The sequence below is a fragment of the Mastigoproctus giganteus genome, chromosome 2 (assembly GCF_048544385.1).
Source record: "Mastigoproctus giganteus isolate SK-2022 chromosome 2, ASM4854438v1, whole genome shotgun sequence".
NCBI lineage: Eukaryota > Metazoa > Arthropoda > Arachnida > Uropygi > Thelyphonidae > Mastigoproctus > Mastigoproctus giganteus.
In genome coordinates this window covers 64,944,831-64,962,370 of record NC_143576.1, presented here as the reverse complement: position 1 = coordinate 64,962,370, position 17,540 = coordinate 64,944,831, and the positions used below count along the sequence as shown (strand labels likewise).

Below are 17,540 nucleotides of genomic sequence, written 5' to 3'. Positions count from 1 at the left end.
AGCATCAGCCAAAAAAAAATAAAATAAAATAAATAAATAAACAAATAAATAAATAAAAAAAAAAAATACCACTTCCGCTTCACCCCTCTGTTCGTTCAAAATACTTGTCCAGCTGAGCCTTAAACTTATTTACGCTATCAACTTCCACGACAAAGGATGGAAGTCTGTTCCACCAACCAACCACCCGCTGGCTAAAGGCTAATTTCCGCATGTCTATCCTACATCTGTCTTTCCTCAATTTGAATTTATGCCTTCTCAGGTGATTATTCTGAGCAAAGAGGGAGAATCCCATCAGCATTGAGCATGCTCAAACCATTCAGGGCTTTATACACCTCTATCAGATCACCTCGCTGGTGCCTAGTCCCCAGACACTGTAATTTGCAAAACTTAAGCCTTTCTTCGTAAGAGCACCCCTTTGTTACATTCATGCTGAATTCTGATGGGATCCTACATCCTTCTTGAAATGAGGCCTCCAGGCCTGTATACAGTACTCTAGGTGTGGTCTGACCATTGCCTTATACAAGGGAATAATCACCTCCTTATCCCTGCTAGAAAAATTCCTATATATCATTGACAGTACACCATGAGCTACTCTTGCAGCCCGTCTGCACTGCTCAGAGAATTTCATATCTGCTTGCCCAACCATCCCCAGGTCCTTTTCATTCTCTACCACTGTCAGTGAGTACCACAGAGTTGATACATTGCTCTGCATTCCTGTTTCCCATATATAGTACTTTACATTTGTCAATGTTAAACTTCATTTGCCACCTCTCAGCCCATCTGCTCAACCTTTCCAGATCCTGTTGCAGCAGCATAGTGTCAGTAGTGTCCTTGACAACCCTGCCAACCTTCGTATCGTCTGCAAACTTGGACTTGATATACCATCATCGATATCATTTATAAATACAGAAAACAATAATGGACCCAATACTGAACCCTGAGGGACTCCACTAATAACGTTAGTCCACGATGAGCATTGTCCATTGATTACCACTCTCTGTATTCTCCCCCTCAACCACCCCTTTATCCATAGCAGCAATTTGCCTCCAATGCCACACTGCTCCAATTTGTGCAGCAGTCTTCCATGTGCAACAGTATCAAAAGCCTTTCTAAGATCCATGTATATAATATCAAAGTTATTCCCTGCATCCAGTTCTTTTGTGACTGCATCATATTATCCAATCAAATTAGTCAGGCAAGACTTCCCCTTAACAAAACCATGCTGTGTCCGAGCTATAACTGAAGTCTTGTCTAGATGAACCTGCAGTGCTTCTTTAACCAGTGCCTCCATTAATTTTCCGGGAACAGAAGTTAAACTCACAGGTCTATAATTACTTGTGTCAGCCTTTGATCCTCTGTGAATTTGGGTCACATTTGCACATCTCCAGTCTGTGGGTACCTCCCCTGAGTCCAAGGAAGCTCTCATAATTATGGCTAAGGGTTTGCTTACTTCCTTTGCTGCCTCCTTTAATATAACTGGACAGATCCCATCCACCACAGGTGCCTTTCTTGTGTTTATCTTCAACAATTTCTCCTCCACTTTACTCTCAGAGATTACACGATTCTCTAGCTTACTACCAGAGTTTAATACACCTGTGGCATTCCCCTCGCCGAATAACTCCTCATGTGTGAATGTCGATGCAAAATATTCATTTAGTTTGTTAGCTACCTGAGCAGGATCATCAACAGTTGATCCATCGATATCAAGTGGGCCAATCTGATTCATCCCCTTCCTTCTAGAGTTTACATAAGAAAAGAACTCTTTGCTGTTTTTGTTTGCATCCCTTGCCAAAGATATCTCTTAATCTGCCTTCGCTTGCCTAACCTCCTTTGTAACTTGGTTACAGATCAACTTGTATCTATCATAGGCTTCTGTGTCACATGTTAATTTGTATGTATCCCATGCATTTTTCTTCTATGCCATATGTCTCATTAGTTCATCTGACATCCATTTAGGCCTAAACCTTGAACAATATTTCTTAGTTGATATGTAAAGCCTAGTAGTTTCCAAGATAAGTTCTTTGAATGCTTCCCATTTTGAATTTGCTGTTGGTAACAGCAGTCGTACCACTGTATAGAATTTAACTATTGTCTCAGTCCATCGTAGTCGCCTTTACGAAAGTAATAACCCTTCCCTTTACCCCTAATGGTAGTTACCCCTTTGAGTAATTCCCACTTCAGCACACTGTGATCACTGCCACCTAGTGGTTCATTTATCTGCAGATTCTTAATGCATGAAGAATCACTACTGATAATCAAATCAAGAGTATTACTCCCTCTAGTTGCCTCCCGAACATGCTGATGTAGAAAACAATTATCCAATAAATCCACAAAAGCCTTGCTAGCGTGTGAGTGACCAGCTCCCAAATTCCAGTCAATATCTGGGAAATTAAAATCCCCCATTATAAGACTCTCTGATTTACTGGCCCACTCTATTTCCCTGTACAGTTTCTTATTATACTCATCAGAGTCATTAGGCCTATAGCACACTCCTACTCTCAATTTTGATCTCCCAATGATTATGTCACACCAAACTGACTCGACACTGCTCTGTCCAGCGATGTCGACTTGCTTCACTTCCTTGGATTTTATGTATTTCTTAACTAATAGCATAACCCCCTCCTCCCTTCCTGTCCTGTCTATCCTTTCTGTGGACATTGTACTCCCCGAATTCCAGTTCTGCATTCCTTATATCTGTGTGACACCACATCTCTGAAATCCCAACAATATCTGCCTTTGATGTTTTGAGCAATACCTCAAATTCATCAAATTTATTTACTAAACTCCTAGCATTGGTGTACATGCAAGTATACGTGCACCTGTTCTTTTTCTTAGCTACCCTAACACAACCCATGTGTTTACTTGTACCCCAATGATTCCCAGCAGTCTCTGAAATATTCTGCATCTTATTTTCCAGGCTGCTGCTCATTCCAATAGAAGCAGTGCAAGAATCAATAAAGAACTATTCATGTGAATGTAGATTCAAGGTACCTATTCAATTTGTTAGCATCCTGGGCAGGATCATCAATGGTTAAACCATTGTAATCAAGTGGCCCAATGTGATTCAACCTCCTTCCTTTTACTGCTGATATAAGTGAAGAAGTTTTTGCTAAATTTCTGGGCATTCTTTGTGAGTATTTCTTGTATGGCATAACTTGATTAATTTTCTTTGTGATATGATTTGAGACTAGAGACGAGTACTATGTAAGGGTGCGTGACCCAAACCACAACCAAATATAAATTTTGAACCAAAACACATACAGTACATTAATATTAAACTATTTTTTTTTTTTTTTTTTTTTTTTTAGTTTACAAAAGGCGCCTCCGTAGCCAGGTGGGAAGGAGCAGCAGTGCGTAGCACACGCTTCTTGATTAGACCGGGGTTCGAGCCCGTCACCACCAAATACGGAGGATGCGGAAAGGTCAGGGAATGACCACCGCATATCCCGGAGCAATATGGCCTTAGTTGCTAATGCTCCTAAAAACCAAATAACAACAACAACAACAGTTTACAAAAATATACATATGTAAATCTAAGCAGACGCCATTACAGAATTTTTAGTGCAAACCCCTTTGAACACTCTCGTGAACCCCTGGGGGTTTGCAAATAATCTAATGATGTTTCTGATAAAATTTTCTCGAGTATCAATCCTACAAGCTATGTTAAAAACTGAAACTATTATCAAACATATTAGTGTGCTACATTACATAACAATAAATAACTTAGAAGAAATATTCCATGTTTGTTAATAGCTATTAGAATATTTTTATCCCTTCCTGTAACAGTGGCAGAAGCTGAGCGATTGTTCAGTAAATCATGATTAATAAAGACATCTGCATTCAAACATGTCACAGGAATGATTAAATGCCTGTTCCTTATTCAGTCGAAAAAAAAGTGGTTGAAAATTTCTTTTCAAACGAATTGAGAAATAGGTAGATTTTTCTGTAAATAAATAAACAAGAATATTAGTGATTAAGCTTTCCCTGTGATTAGAAGTAAGGTACATAATTATTGCTTTCAAATTGAATTAATTTCTATCTAAAGCTTAAGAACAATGTACTTATATTTTATTGTGAACTGCTTGTTTACTTGCAATAAGCATATAAAAATTAATAAGTGAATACTATTTTAATTTTATTATTAAAATAGTATACACTAGTAAACTCTCCCACCCAAATCCTCTATTTTGAAATTATTGAAATTTAGAAAAATATTTAACAAAATTAGGAAGATGGTTAAAAATGTGTTTTAATATTTTTATTAAATCTTATTCTTAAATAAACCTGCTAAATAATTTCTCCAAAATAAAAACAAATTAATGGCTTTTCATAGTTATTGTTACAAGTACAGCTTGCAATGTCCTCTTTATGAGTGCCATAAATGCTCAGTATTAGTTCTATGTGTTATATTATTATCAGGATCAACAAAGTGGTATTTCTGTGTAACACTGTTTTGTACAAATATGTTTCATATATCTTATTATAGCCCTGCCATCATAACTGTCCCTGGCCAAACTACATGATTTATAATATAAAACATAGTATTTTGATCTCATGTTGTCACTGCTTGAATGTAATCATTTTTTGATTCATATTAAATTAAACTGAAACTCCATATGCTTGCTGAAGCAAGCATACCTTCCAAGATTATGTTTACATGTCAAAATATGAGTTTGATCAATTACCACTACCTACTCATAAAAGCATTACATTTTAACCTATAATCCACAAATGCTTTTGATATTGCTTTTTTCATCATGGCCTGACTACATTTGTATCAATTAATTTTCTTCTTCTCTATGAAGCAACCAATTAGATAAAGATGTGACGAAATGTTTTTTTTGTTAGAAAACTGTATCTCTGAAAAAATTCATATTGTAATCGGTATTAGAACACATACAAATCTTTCCAATTCTTTCTTTCTTTCTATTTTGAACACTCAGTATTCCATGCTTACAGTTTTTACAACTCTTCCCTCTTTCACAAGTCACATTCGAACAACAATTCAAACACCTTATGAAGATAATAAGATTATCTTTATAAAAAATAGAAGTATTTTTTTTATAAAGTTTTTTTTTTTTATCCTAATCAGGGGGCATATGTAAAATTTCAAATAGTGGATTTTTGAGGGATTACTAATAATAATAACCAAGGGGTGGAATCAAGGAGAAATATTATAAGGGCAACAATAATAATAATAATAGACCTACATTAACTACCACAAGACCTTCGACTTAATGTCCGATAGCTGGCTGATAGAGACACCAAAGATCTACAAAGTCACCTGACACTGACACACTTCATAGTAGCAACCATGGTAAAGTTGAGGACTGTTATTGCCCCCCCCCTTATTTTATTTTATTATTTCACTTTATTTTGCTGTGGGGGTGCTCTTCCTTATGCTATAAGCGTGGGTAGACCCATGCTTCTTTTAAGGTCTCCCTAATACTGCGTAAGGTGTTCATCTAATTAGGACAAAAGTCTAAGTTCTCGGCAATCAAGGTTTTATGGGCACTGAGCCGCTGCAGCTTTGACTGCGTTATGTTTTAAATCGAATAATCATTTAGACTACTTGATCCCACACAACAGTTTCTTATTTCTAACTCTTTATTCTAGTGTGGATAAGAGTGTTGGCAGAAAGAGAGAGAGAGAGAGAGAGAGAGAGAGAGAGAGAAAAACAGAAAATTCAGTAACACAACAATATTTATTAAACAGAAATACCATGCATCCAGTACATTTTCACCATACTTCATTAGCATTAGTAGAGGCATAAGATGCAAGAAAGCAAGCTTATGCAGCATCAGCCAAAAAAAAAAAAAAAACCATCCCATTTCACCATCCATTCGTTCCAAATGCCTGTCCAGTTCAGCCTTAAATTTAATTTGGCTATCAACTTCCACAACAAAAGATGTAAGTCTCTTCCACCAATCAACTACCTGCTGGCTAAAGGCAAATTTCTGAACATCCATTCTACAGCTGTCTTTCCTCAATTTGAAACTGTGCCAGGTTCTTAATATGAGCAAGAGGAAAAATCCCATTAGCTTTCAGCTTGCTCAACCCATTCAAGTCATTGTACACCTCAATAAGATCACCTCGCAGGTGCCTACTCTCCAGGCACTGCAATTTGCAGAACTTAAGGGGAGGCTCTTACCTTTCTTGGTAAGAGCACCCCTTTTGTTCCCCCTCACCAATCTTGTTGCGCTTCTTTCTACTTGTTCTAGCAACTCTACATTCTTCATAAAATGAGGCCTCCAGACCTGTACACAGTACTCTAGGTGTGGCCTGACCATTGCCTTGTATGATGAGATAATCACCTCCCTGTCCCTCCTAGCAAAATTCCTATATATCATTGACAAGACTCCATGACCTGCCCTGGCAGCACGTCTGCACTGCTCAGCAAACTTCATATTTGACTGTACAATTACCCCCCCCCCCAGGTCTTTTTCACTTTCCACTTCCCTGAGTGTAGTACCACACAGTTGGTACGTTTCTCTTCGGTTATTGCTACCCATATGTAGTTCTTTGCATTTGTCAATGTGCCGACCGGGCTAGCCGAGTGGGTAAAGTACCTGCCCGGCAACCCAAAGGTCGCGGGTTCGATTCCCGCCTCGGGCTTGGATCAAAGTACTGCAAAAACCTTGGGAGGTGCAATATGGCCACAGAAGCCGATGCGCCAATAACTACCAAATCAAAAATCAAGCATTTGTCAATGTTAAATTTCAGTTGCCACTTCTCAGCCCATTTGCCCAACTTATCTAGATCCTGTTGGAGTACCATACTGTCTTTACTGTCATTAACAAACCTGCCAACCTTTGTATCATCTGCAAACTTGGACATTAAACCTGATATAATTTCATCAGTATCATTGATAAATACACAAAACAACAATGGACCCAACACCGAACCCTGGGGAACTCTACTAATAACATTTTCCACACATTTTCTGTTGTCTCCGACTCAACCATCCCTTCATCCATTGTAGCAATTTACCCTTAATGCCATACCTTTCCAATTTGTACAGCAGTCTTCCATGTGCAACAGTATCAAAAGCTTTCCTGAACTCGAAGTATATGATATCAAAATTATTTTTGGCATTCAGTTCCTTTGTGACCACATCATAGTATCCAATAAAATTAGTCAGGCAAGACCTCCCTTTAACAAACCCATGCTGTCTTAACTGTTACTGCAGTCTTGTCCAGATGATCCTGCAATGCTTCTTTAACCAGTGATTCCATTATTTTCCCCAGAACACTAGTTAAACTAACAGGTCTATAGTTACTTGTGTCACCTTTTGTGAACCCCCTTTGTCAATTGATTTACACACCTCCAGTCCATGAGGACCTCCCCTGAGTCCAAGGAAACTCTCATAATTATGCCTAAGGGTTTGCTTACTTCCTTTGCTGTCTCCTTTAATATAACTGGATATAATCCCATCCACCCCATGTGCTGTATTTGGCCTGTGGTTGCCCACTCCGTCTTATATGATTCCAAATAATTGTAGACAATTTACATAGGTGGCAGTAAGAAAATATGGTTTAAACCTGCATCTGTTAGTGTCAGTTCTGTAATTTGAGCTTACAAAAGCTGAAATTGAACAAACTCTGTGGAATTCTGATGTATAAGTTAAGGAAACTGAATCATATGATACATAAGTAAATGTAGAGGATATTATTGCATCAAAAAAAAGCAACAAGGAGTTTATTTTTTTTTCATGATTTTTATCACATTTTTTTTTAAAATTTTGATTTGTTTTTGACAAATTTCAGTCTTAATATTGGCAGTTCAGTCAAAATAAGAACTGATTATTATTTTAAAAGTTTCAGGTGCAAAGTGTTAATTTTTACACAACTTAAATTCCTCAAAGAAATGTATTCTATAAAGTACACCGTTATTGAAACTCAATACTGTAAGCCAACTGCATTTGGAAAATTCACACATCCACAGGTCCATGTATGTTAAGAAAACTTGCTGCATGAGACCATATGCATCCAGGAACTTACCTGTAAAAAAATTGGTTAAATGAAGAGAAAGTAATTTAACACCTCATTCACCTATTATCGAAGAATGTATAAAAAAAAAAAGAGTTTTCTGTATGTTTAAAATTAAAATATGTAAGTGCATTCTCTCTTAATACATGTAATAAACTTATCTTAAAAGGTATATTGCTGATTCTTTATTCTGATTGGTTCATCAGTGGTTTTTTTTTTTTTTTTTTTTTAGGCAATGAGATATGCAGGTGAACCTTTTCCCTCTATTTATGTGGATTCAAAAATTGAAGGACAGGTATTTCAACCACTGTTTATTATATTTTAAATTTAATAAAAAAAATAATACAAATAATAGCATTAAATTAAGCTGTGTCCAATAAAATTGTAGAATGAAGCATTTTTTATGAAACATTTAACCAGAATGTTTTCATTCGTGTTTGCTCTTGCAGATGTGTTGTAGATCGTACAAATAACAGCATAGGCAACTTGTCCATAGGTACTGCACCCTCCCAGCTATTTAAATCTAGATACACAGTGAACGGAGTTATATGAAATTTTGTGAAGAACAGTGCAAAGCAATGAATATTTTTATTAATAGGACTTGCATATAATATACGCATCCTCTGTTTCCAGTAATCATTACAATAAACGAATAAAAACACAAAATTGTTTCTAACTTTGAAGTTTAATTAACAGTAGGCCTCACTGTGCACTAAGCAGTGACACATTTTGCATTCCTGTGAATATCTGGAATATTGGCAACTTGCCAATATACTTTTTTTTATAAGTGAAACGAATCAAAGTCACTGTGCAGTGCAGATTTCATCGTTGACCATGATGGGTGTGTAGCCACAATGTCGGTGTCTTTTTGTTATTCGTCCAAATTCCCATTAAGTAACTGAATAATATCAGTGTTCAACAGTGTAATTGTGTGATTACAGCTTAATTGCGAATTGAGTTTGAACTTGGTAAGTTGAAGTTATATTATGAGGTAATGTGTAAGTAAAATATTATTTCTATGACACACGATTTTGTGAAATTTGATTTTATCATGGCCTCCATGCTTCCCCATGAGGTAAATTGCGTGACAGCGAATAAACTTCAGCAACTTAGTGTTTCACAATTATCTTTCCAAGAAAAAATGCGATTAAAAAAGGCCACCCCATACCAAAGATTCAAATTTCTCAGTGGGGAATAAGTAATAATAAGAAATATATTCAGTTTTAAAACTGAATGGTACCAAAGGAAAAGTTGACTTTGTGGTTGTGAAGTTAAAAATGCATTGTTTTGTTTTCCATGTTTTTTTTTTTTTTTTATGAAATCCCCAAACACTAAAGGTATCAAAACCCATAGTACTTAGTACCATGCATGGGTTGAAGGAGAAGTATGGGGTGGGGGGGGTTATGCTGGAAACTTTGCTCTAGAGACTAAACATGGGTTTCACCACTTCAAGCTTCCAATAAGCAAAGTGGTGGTGTTACACCGGTTGATGAGAGTCGTCTACCACCTAACGGTTTTACTATTCGGAGGTGACAATGTAGACAAAAAGTGGCTTTACTGATGCACCGTTTTCAAACTTTGGATGAATATCTAGCTTATGGTTTTATTGAAAGCCCATTTGACTCAAGACAGCTTGTCTTATGTGTAATAGTTCTTTTTCAGATGAGACTATGAAACCATCAAGACTTTTAGATCACTTAAAAAGGAAACATTCAGATACATTTGGTAAATGTACAGAATATTTTAAAAATTTAAAACAGGATTTTGAGCAATCTAATGCTGTTACTTCCTTAATGATGTTTAAATGATTGCATCTTATTAAAATGTAGAAATATTCGCAAAAACTTGTAGTGCTCACACAGTTGCTGAGACTGTTATATGACCAGCATTTGAGACTGTAATTTCAACAGTGATGCATCAAAATTCTTTCAGTATTTTAATAGCATTGCCATTGAGCAAAGAATGAATTCGAAGATGAATCAATGAGTTGTCAGTTAACATTGAAGAGTAGCTAATTGATAAAGTAAAAACGAGAAAATTTTCTATTCAGATTGATGAATCCACGGTAACTGACAATAAGCTACTGGCGGTGCTACCTCCATAGTTGGAAGACAAAGGTTTTATGGCCCGCCTAAAGGAAATATGTCCCGAAGTCCTTGCAATACACTGAATTGTGCACTGACATAATCTGGTTGTAAAAAATATTAATCCAGTTCTTTATTAATTTCTCAGTATAGTTATTAAAACCATCAAAAAAAATAAAGTCACATAGCAAATATGATTTCCTTTCATAAAATTTTGCATTGATAATGAAGAACAGTATAAATAAATAAATCGTTATTTTGTCCTACCAAGATACATAAGTGTTACATTGGTGAGAGAAATTCCCTTCATGGCAGTATATGCCAGGGGATTTACATATAATATAATATAAAGGAATATAACAATACCATCACTGAATACACTATATATGTGGTACACTTGTTCACGTGAACACTGCACTGAGTTACATAGTTATTCCAGAATGCACAGTATGCAAGGCATCTTTTACATACAGAAGTCAGATGACTTTCTGAAGGAAATTGTAACAAGATTTGTAAATCTTTTTGATACGATAATTAGTTCTTTTAAAAAGCGAAGGGAGACACAAATTTAGCAAAGGAGATCAGCAAACACAAAAACAACATACAGGGTGATTCCAGAGGAACAGTAAATATTTTGTGAGGTTACAGTATCAATTATTCGGAGTAAAAAAGTTCATATAAACATGTGTCCAATTCTCAATGGATAGGGAGATATAGCTGTTTGAAACTGGGGTGCACAGCTCTCTGAATCAGATGTGACCAAGAAGCAGTTATAACCTGATGCTGTTTGGTGTTAGAAGTGTTGTTAAGAATGCTGCACATCTTCACACATGTTTAATATGCCGATACAGTGTTTGTCTATGGTTTTTGCAGTGGAAGTTCTACTGCTGCTTTAGAGAATACTGTTGAGGGTTTCCTAACTGCAGAATACCAGATTCAAGAGCATTTACTAGTGTTTACACCAAACTGCACGAGACTGGTACAGTTCCCAGCGGTAATGTTTCTTCTGAATGTGCAAATGTACAAAATGTGGACGAAATCGAACACATTGTTCAGTCTGTAGAAAGTACTCCTATTAGCACACGAAGAATTTCTACGTGTTCCACAGACAAGAGTATGTCGAATATTCGAATATCATATAGCAGGTACAATGCCTTCAACCAGGAGACGATGCCCAGCAATTATAATTTTGTCAGTGGGTAAATGCTAATCTCCAATTAATTCCATTAATACTGTTCAGTGATGAAGCTACTTTCACCTGTGATGGTATCAACAACACCCCTAACTCTCATAGGTGGTCAGACAAAAATCCACATGCCACTGTAGAAGCCCGTCGCCACCAAATATGGAGGATGTGCAAAGGTCAGGGAATGACCACCGCATATCCCGGAGCAATATGGCCTTAGTTGCTAATGCTCCTAAAAACCAAACAACAAAACAAAACAAAAACAAAAGCCACTGTAGAAACAAATTTTCAACATCGCTTCTCTGTAAACGTGTGATACAGTATTATCGACAGTCAGTTGAATGGGCCTGTTGTGTTACAAAATCGTCATGCAGGGCCCATTTACCTGGAATTTCTGCAAAACAAACTTCCACTACTATTAGATGATGTTGCCTTGGCTACAGGCGTCTCCGTAGCCAGGTGGGAAGGAGCAGCAGTGCGTACCACACGCTTCTTGATTAGACCGGGGTTCGAGCCCGTCACCACCAAATATGGAGGATGCGGAAAGGTCAAGGAATGACCACCGCATATTCCGGAGCAATATGGCCTTAGTTGCTAATGCTCCTAAAAACCAAACAACAACAACAACAACCTTGGCTACAAGGAATTATATGTACTTTTAGCGTGATGGACACATTATACACGTTATCCTGCAGATTATACGCGTTTGATGACACAGTATCTAAATCGAACTTTCCCTGAACGATGAGTTGGTCTCCAGTCTTCACTCTGTTAGATTTTTGTTTGTGGGGTTGGATGAAAAGCCCGGATATAAAGAAAAGTGAATATGAGACGAATTGCTTGCTCACATTTTGGATACTGCTGCCCTCATAAAGGAATGCCAAGACGACCTCAGAAAAACATGTCATACCACAAGAGTTCCAAAGTGCATCGAGATTGGCAGTGGTATTTTCAAACATTTTATTATGAACTGTAAAAAATTTGTCAATTATTTTTGTTTTGTATCATTCAAAAAGTCAATAAATACAAACAATGTCATTTATTGTTATTTAATACCTCTCATAATGGCTTTGTGCATTCCAGTTTCACACAGATGTATCTCTGTATCCATTGAGAATTGGACACGTGTTTATATGAACTTTTTTACTCAGAATAATCGATACTATAACCTCCAAAATATTTGTTATTCCTTCTGAATCACCCTGTGTACTATATGGCTTGGATTTTTCAAAAACTTAATGAAGTTTCACTTCAACTTTAAGGGAAATCAATTACAGTGATAGACTGTAAACACATATTAAAAGCCTTCATTGAAAAACTGGAAATATTTGAAAGCAATTTAATGAGAAAACAATTTCATTGTATAGTTAGCTGAAATCGGTGAATTTCTCACAGTGAATGATCTAATGAATTATTCAGATCATTTGTGTTCTTTAAAAGGTGAAATGAAAAATAAATTTTCAGATTTATTTTCTTTTGAAGTGAAGCCATGGACGTTAGATCCAACTGGATGCGATGCCGGGTCTGCTAGTGAAGAAATTAAAGAATTCGTTGAATTAAAATGTAGCGAAGAATGCAAATATAAATTCGAAAAAGGTGGACTGGCTGAGTTGTGGGATCAAAAACAACGGAACTTCTTTATCCAATAATGTGGTATGAAATGACCAAAGTACTTCTTTGTTTTCCAAAGGAGTCTTATATGGTTGAAAGTGGTTTTAGTTCAGTAAATAAAATATTAACAAAGGAAAGAAACAGAATTGATATATGTTCAAGAAGAGACATTAGAATTAAACTTACTAACCTCATAACGAACATTGAACTTTTAGCTAAGAAACATCAGGCTCGGGATCCCATTGAATAAAAAGAGTAAGTATAAAGTATTTTCTGGTTTAAAATTTCATGGGTGGGGGCAATTATGAAAAAAAATTGTCTAAAAAAGCCCTTTAGGGGGCAATAATTAAAAAAAAAAAAGGTTGAGAAACACTGCACTAAACTGACTGAACATTGTATAACTCCTACCTCCCCCCTCCATTCTATACACATTGTACTCCCAAAATTCAAATTCTGCATTTCTGTGTCTGAGTGACAGTCTCTGATATCCCTACAATGTCAGTGTTTGATGATGTAAAGTGCTTCAAATTCATCAATTTGTTTACACTTACTCCTAGAACTAGAAATACATGCACCTAATTTTACTCTTAATAACTCTAACCTATCCCATATATACCGATGAGCCAAAACATTATGACCACCTGCCTAATATGATGTTGGTCCTCCATGTACAGCCAAAACAGCTCATACCTGGCGAGGCATGGATGCTACAAGATTTCTAAATGTGGTATCTGGTACCAACATGTAACCAGCAGATCCTTTAACTGCTGTAAGGTCCGTGGTTGAGATGCCGCAGATCGGAGTTGCTGTTCCAACACAAACCACAATGCTCAATGGAAATGATGTCTGGGGAATTTGGAGGCCAGGGCAATAGCTGGAAGTCTTCCTCATGTTCCACGAACCAGTCACAAACAATCCGGGCAGTGTGGCATGCTGCATTATCCTGCTGAAAGATGGCACCACCAGAGGGGAAGACTGTTGCCATGAAATGGTGTACCTGGTCAGCAATGATGTTTAGGTAAAGTGTATTTACGGTTAGACAACACCGGGGGTTTCACCCATCTCTGCGTAGTTTACATTGTGTGGTAATACAGATCACTCTAAAAGGCAGAGATTTAAAAGTGTATGGATCTTGAAGTGTGTCGTGGCACGTACCGTTGTTCTTCTAGCCATTTAGCCACCAGACCTCTGCTGAAGCCTGACGTTGCCCCACTTTCACCCTGTGGAGGCAGACCAAGTACCCAGTAGTTTAAGATTTACTCTGGTAGGTCCTGCCACCTAATTTCCTGAGATTTCAGTGGCTAGGACCTAAATAAAATAAAAGAAAAGTGATCATGTAACGTAGTGCAGAAGCGCTAGAAGAAAGCCAAAAACGGTGGGCAAAATTGATTTTAGATTGTTGAATTTAGTTTGTGTGGGGCATTCACTTGCATGCAGGTAGAATAGAGGGAAGACTGAGGGGAGATAGAGATATGGAGCCAATAGGGAAGACAACTCCAGTTAGAGTGGAGCATGCTCATGCCCCACCAGAGTGGAAAGTGTGGGTGGCAGAAGGGGGCAGCAAGGCAGTCTACTCCCCCCACCCAGGGAAGGAGGAATAGTGGCCGGCAAGGGAGCCAGTTCAAATTGCCTGTACGGCACATTGGCAATAGCTGTTGGTTGACAGCCAGTAGAAAAATTGTGGTGAGGACAGCATCCCAGTCTTGGTTTCCAAGATGTTAGGATTATTTGTGGGAGGAATCCTGTCCGAGATTCATAGTCATGAAGGTGTAGTTGATTTCTACGGGTTAGTTTGGTTTGGTTAGTTTCTTTGGCATATGAGTGATGACTTTTCCTTTGGGAGAGCCATGTTATGGTGGTAGGCTTGTTCTTCATCTCTCGAACAGGTCATGGGCGAATTTTGTGGAGGGGTTATGTTTCCTTTGATTCCAGAAGATAGTGCTTCTGGTTGAAATGGATGGTTGTGGTCAGTATGTAGCGGATGTCTTCATATAGTGGACAGTGGTACATTATGTTCCCAGGAAGCCACAGGAGCAAAGTAGGTTGCCAGTCAAGCCTAGAGTAATTAGTTTTCCTTTGTTGGCACTGTGACCAGTCAGGAGATAAGTAGTGAAGATACTTGGTGGGTTTTGTCAACCTCTGGTAAGAATTTCTTCCTTATTGCACCTTTGGTTGTGTCCTTCCAGCGTTGTTGCTAGGTCATTTTGAGAAATGTGGAGAGTCGCCATTTTTCCCTGGAGTGGTTGTTTTCCAGGTCAGTGGTGTGGTCCATGAAGGTGGTCGATCTTCCTTTTGTCAGGTTGTAGAGCATGCCACACCGCATAACCTCCAAGTCCAGGGCCTGGAGGGCATGAGTGCTGCAAGCCTGGGAGATGGTCAGTAGGATTGAGCGTTGTATGCTTGAGTTTTCTTTTGTTGGCTGCCATCGAGGCTTTTCTGAACCATACCGAAGCAGCGTAGGTTATGGTGAGTAGGAATACCGTCTTGCAGAATAGACTGAGAGTTATCCGTTTGAGACCTCAATCCCTCCAGGCAACTATTGCTGAGTAGCCTTTTATTTTTTGCTGGATATAGGTGAGGTGAGGTGTGGCTTGAAGGTTAGATTTCCATTCAGGATAAGTCCCAGGTGTTTGAGTTGTGTGGCACACTTGGTGGTATTATGGATCTTGATTTGCGGTGGTCGGTTTGGGTGGAGATAATCTCTCTGCAAGATAGAGCAGGTTTTTGTTGGTGATATTAGGAGGTTGTTTTGGGCAGCCCACTTTTGTACAGTTGCGAGGGCCTGATTTCCCATTGCCTCCAGCTGTGCTCTGGAGTCCACGGCCAGCAATAAGACAAGATTGTCTGTGTAGGCCTGGGAGGTTACGCATCCAAGATCCTGGTGGGGGAAGTTATCTATGACCACGTTGCAGATCAGTGGGCCCAATACAGAGCCCTGCGGACAGCCTCTATGTACCTGGCAAGTCGTTTGACAGAAAGGTGCTCGGACTGATTTTTCTATTTGAGAGATATTACAACTGTACAGCTGTGCCTTACACAGTTACACAGCAAACCTGCCTTACTCAGAAAGGCAGGTTTGCCTTTCTGAGCCTGCCTAGGATGCTTGGCCACCATAAGGTGTCGAATGTCCCAGCAAAGTCGATGGAGATGTGTAAAAGATATTTTTGGTTGCAGGTGTTTGCAGTAGTGATGTTGTTCAGGGCATCTGTGGTAGACTTGCCTCATCTGAAGCCAAATTGATTGTTTGAAGCAAAATTTGTAATGTGGTTCTCAATTCTTTGTTGGAGAAGGTATTCCATTGTCTTGCTTAAGACAGATAATAGGGCTATGGGAAGGTAGGAGTCAGGTAGGTCCTGTTTTTTCATCGGATTTTTTAGGATTAGGCATACGCTGGCTGTTCTCCAATCAGTTGGGAACCATCCCAGGCAGAGACAGTGGTTGGTTAGGATTCAGGAGTAGTTCCGGAGCATATTTGATGGTTCTTTTTATGATTTCCGGCTCCAAAAGGTCCGAGCCTGGCGTTTTCTTGTTTCTGATTTTCTGGGCTGCGTTTGAGGTCTATTTGTGTGAAAAGGTCCTTCAGTCCGATCCAACTGGTATTGTTCGTTGTCCTCACAGAGCTGGATCTGTTCATGTGTGGAAGGCAGTTGTGCGGGTTTGAAGACATATTTAGTATATTGTTTATGGACTCTTGCCATGTTGTTGTTGGTTGGTTCTGTGGTGTCTTGGTTGTGAGGATGACCTCCCCCCCGTGGAGTTTGTTTGTAGTGATTTGGTAGACCCCCCCCAGGGTTTATCGTTTTTCACGGTGGTGACAAGGTGCTCCCACGACTTTCTTCTTCTCCCTGATCGTTGAGGTGTATTGATTCCTTGTTTCTCTGTGGACTGTTTCAGGGCTTCAATCTCAGCCACCATCCAGGATCTGTGTGCGCACTGGAAGGTAATGAATGCAAATGTTTTGCATTCATTTCTTGTTGGAGGTTTTGCAGCTCTTGGTTCCACCAAGGGACAACACCTGGTATCGGTTTCTTTCATGGGATTGCAGCATTTGCAGTATTTGTGATGATCTTTGTTACGGCTCATTGAAGGAGATCTGGGCAACCAGCCTGTGGATCCTGGGCTTGGGTGCCAGCGATTAGGTTTTCCCGGAAGAGGGGCCAGTCTGCTTTTGCCAGAGAATATCTTTGCATTTGTTGTCTGGGAATAATTGTGCAGTCTTAGGGATCTTACATTGCACAGTGGTCTGATGTTGACCTGTTGTCTTGTACAATCCCTTGGAGATATGTTTTGCTAGTGATCTGGTTGCAAAGGTGACATCGATGGTCGCCTCCCAAAGGGTGCCGGAGAAGGTGGGTAGGTTATTTGCTTGGTTTAGAATTTTGTATGGACTGTTTGAAAGATATTCCTCCAAGTATTGCCCATTCATTGAGCTGTAACGTCCTTGTGTTTCACTTGAACCAGCTGGGTGAATGGCAGTTCACGTCAGCACTAATGAGTATTCTAGCGTTGGGGTAGATAGGATTTGTAGGTAGGCTGTGGCCAGATGAATGCTGTCTCCAGGTCTGGAGTATATAGAAACAGCATATAATTTGCCTTCAGGGCTAATAATGTGTGCACAGGCACCCAGGGAAGGCAGAGATGGGAGATTCTGGTAACTATGAAGTCTGGGTT

The 17,540-nt window shown here is 38.8% G+C and overlaps 1 protein-coding gene across 1 annotated transcript in view; it reads left to right on the top strand.

The window, feature by feature from the left end:
• The window catches only part of AsnRS (asparagine--tRNA ligase), a 384,567-nt gene that overhangs the window by 21,100 nt on the left and 345,927 nt on the right, over positions 1 to 17,540 (top strand). Inside the window, exon 3 of the mRNA XM_090368498.1 lies at positions 8,221 to 8,283. Within this exon, the coding sequence (XP_090224624.1) occupies positions 8,221 to 8,283 (63 nt within the window). The remainder of the gene's footprint in view (positions 1 to 8,220; positions 8,284 to 17,540) is intronic.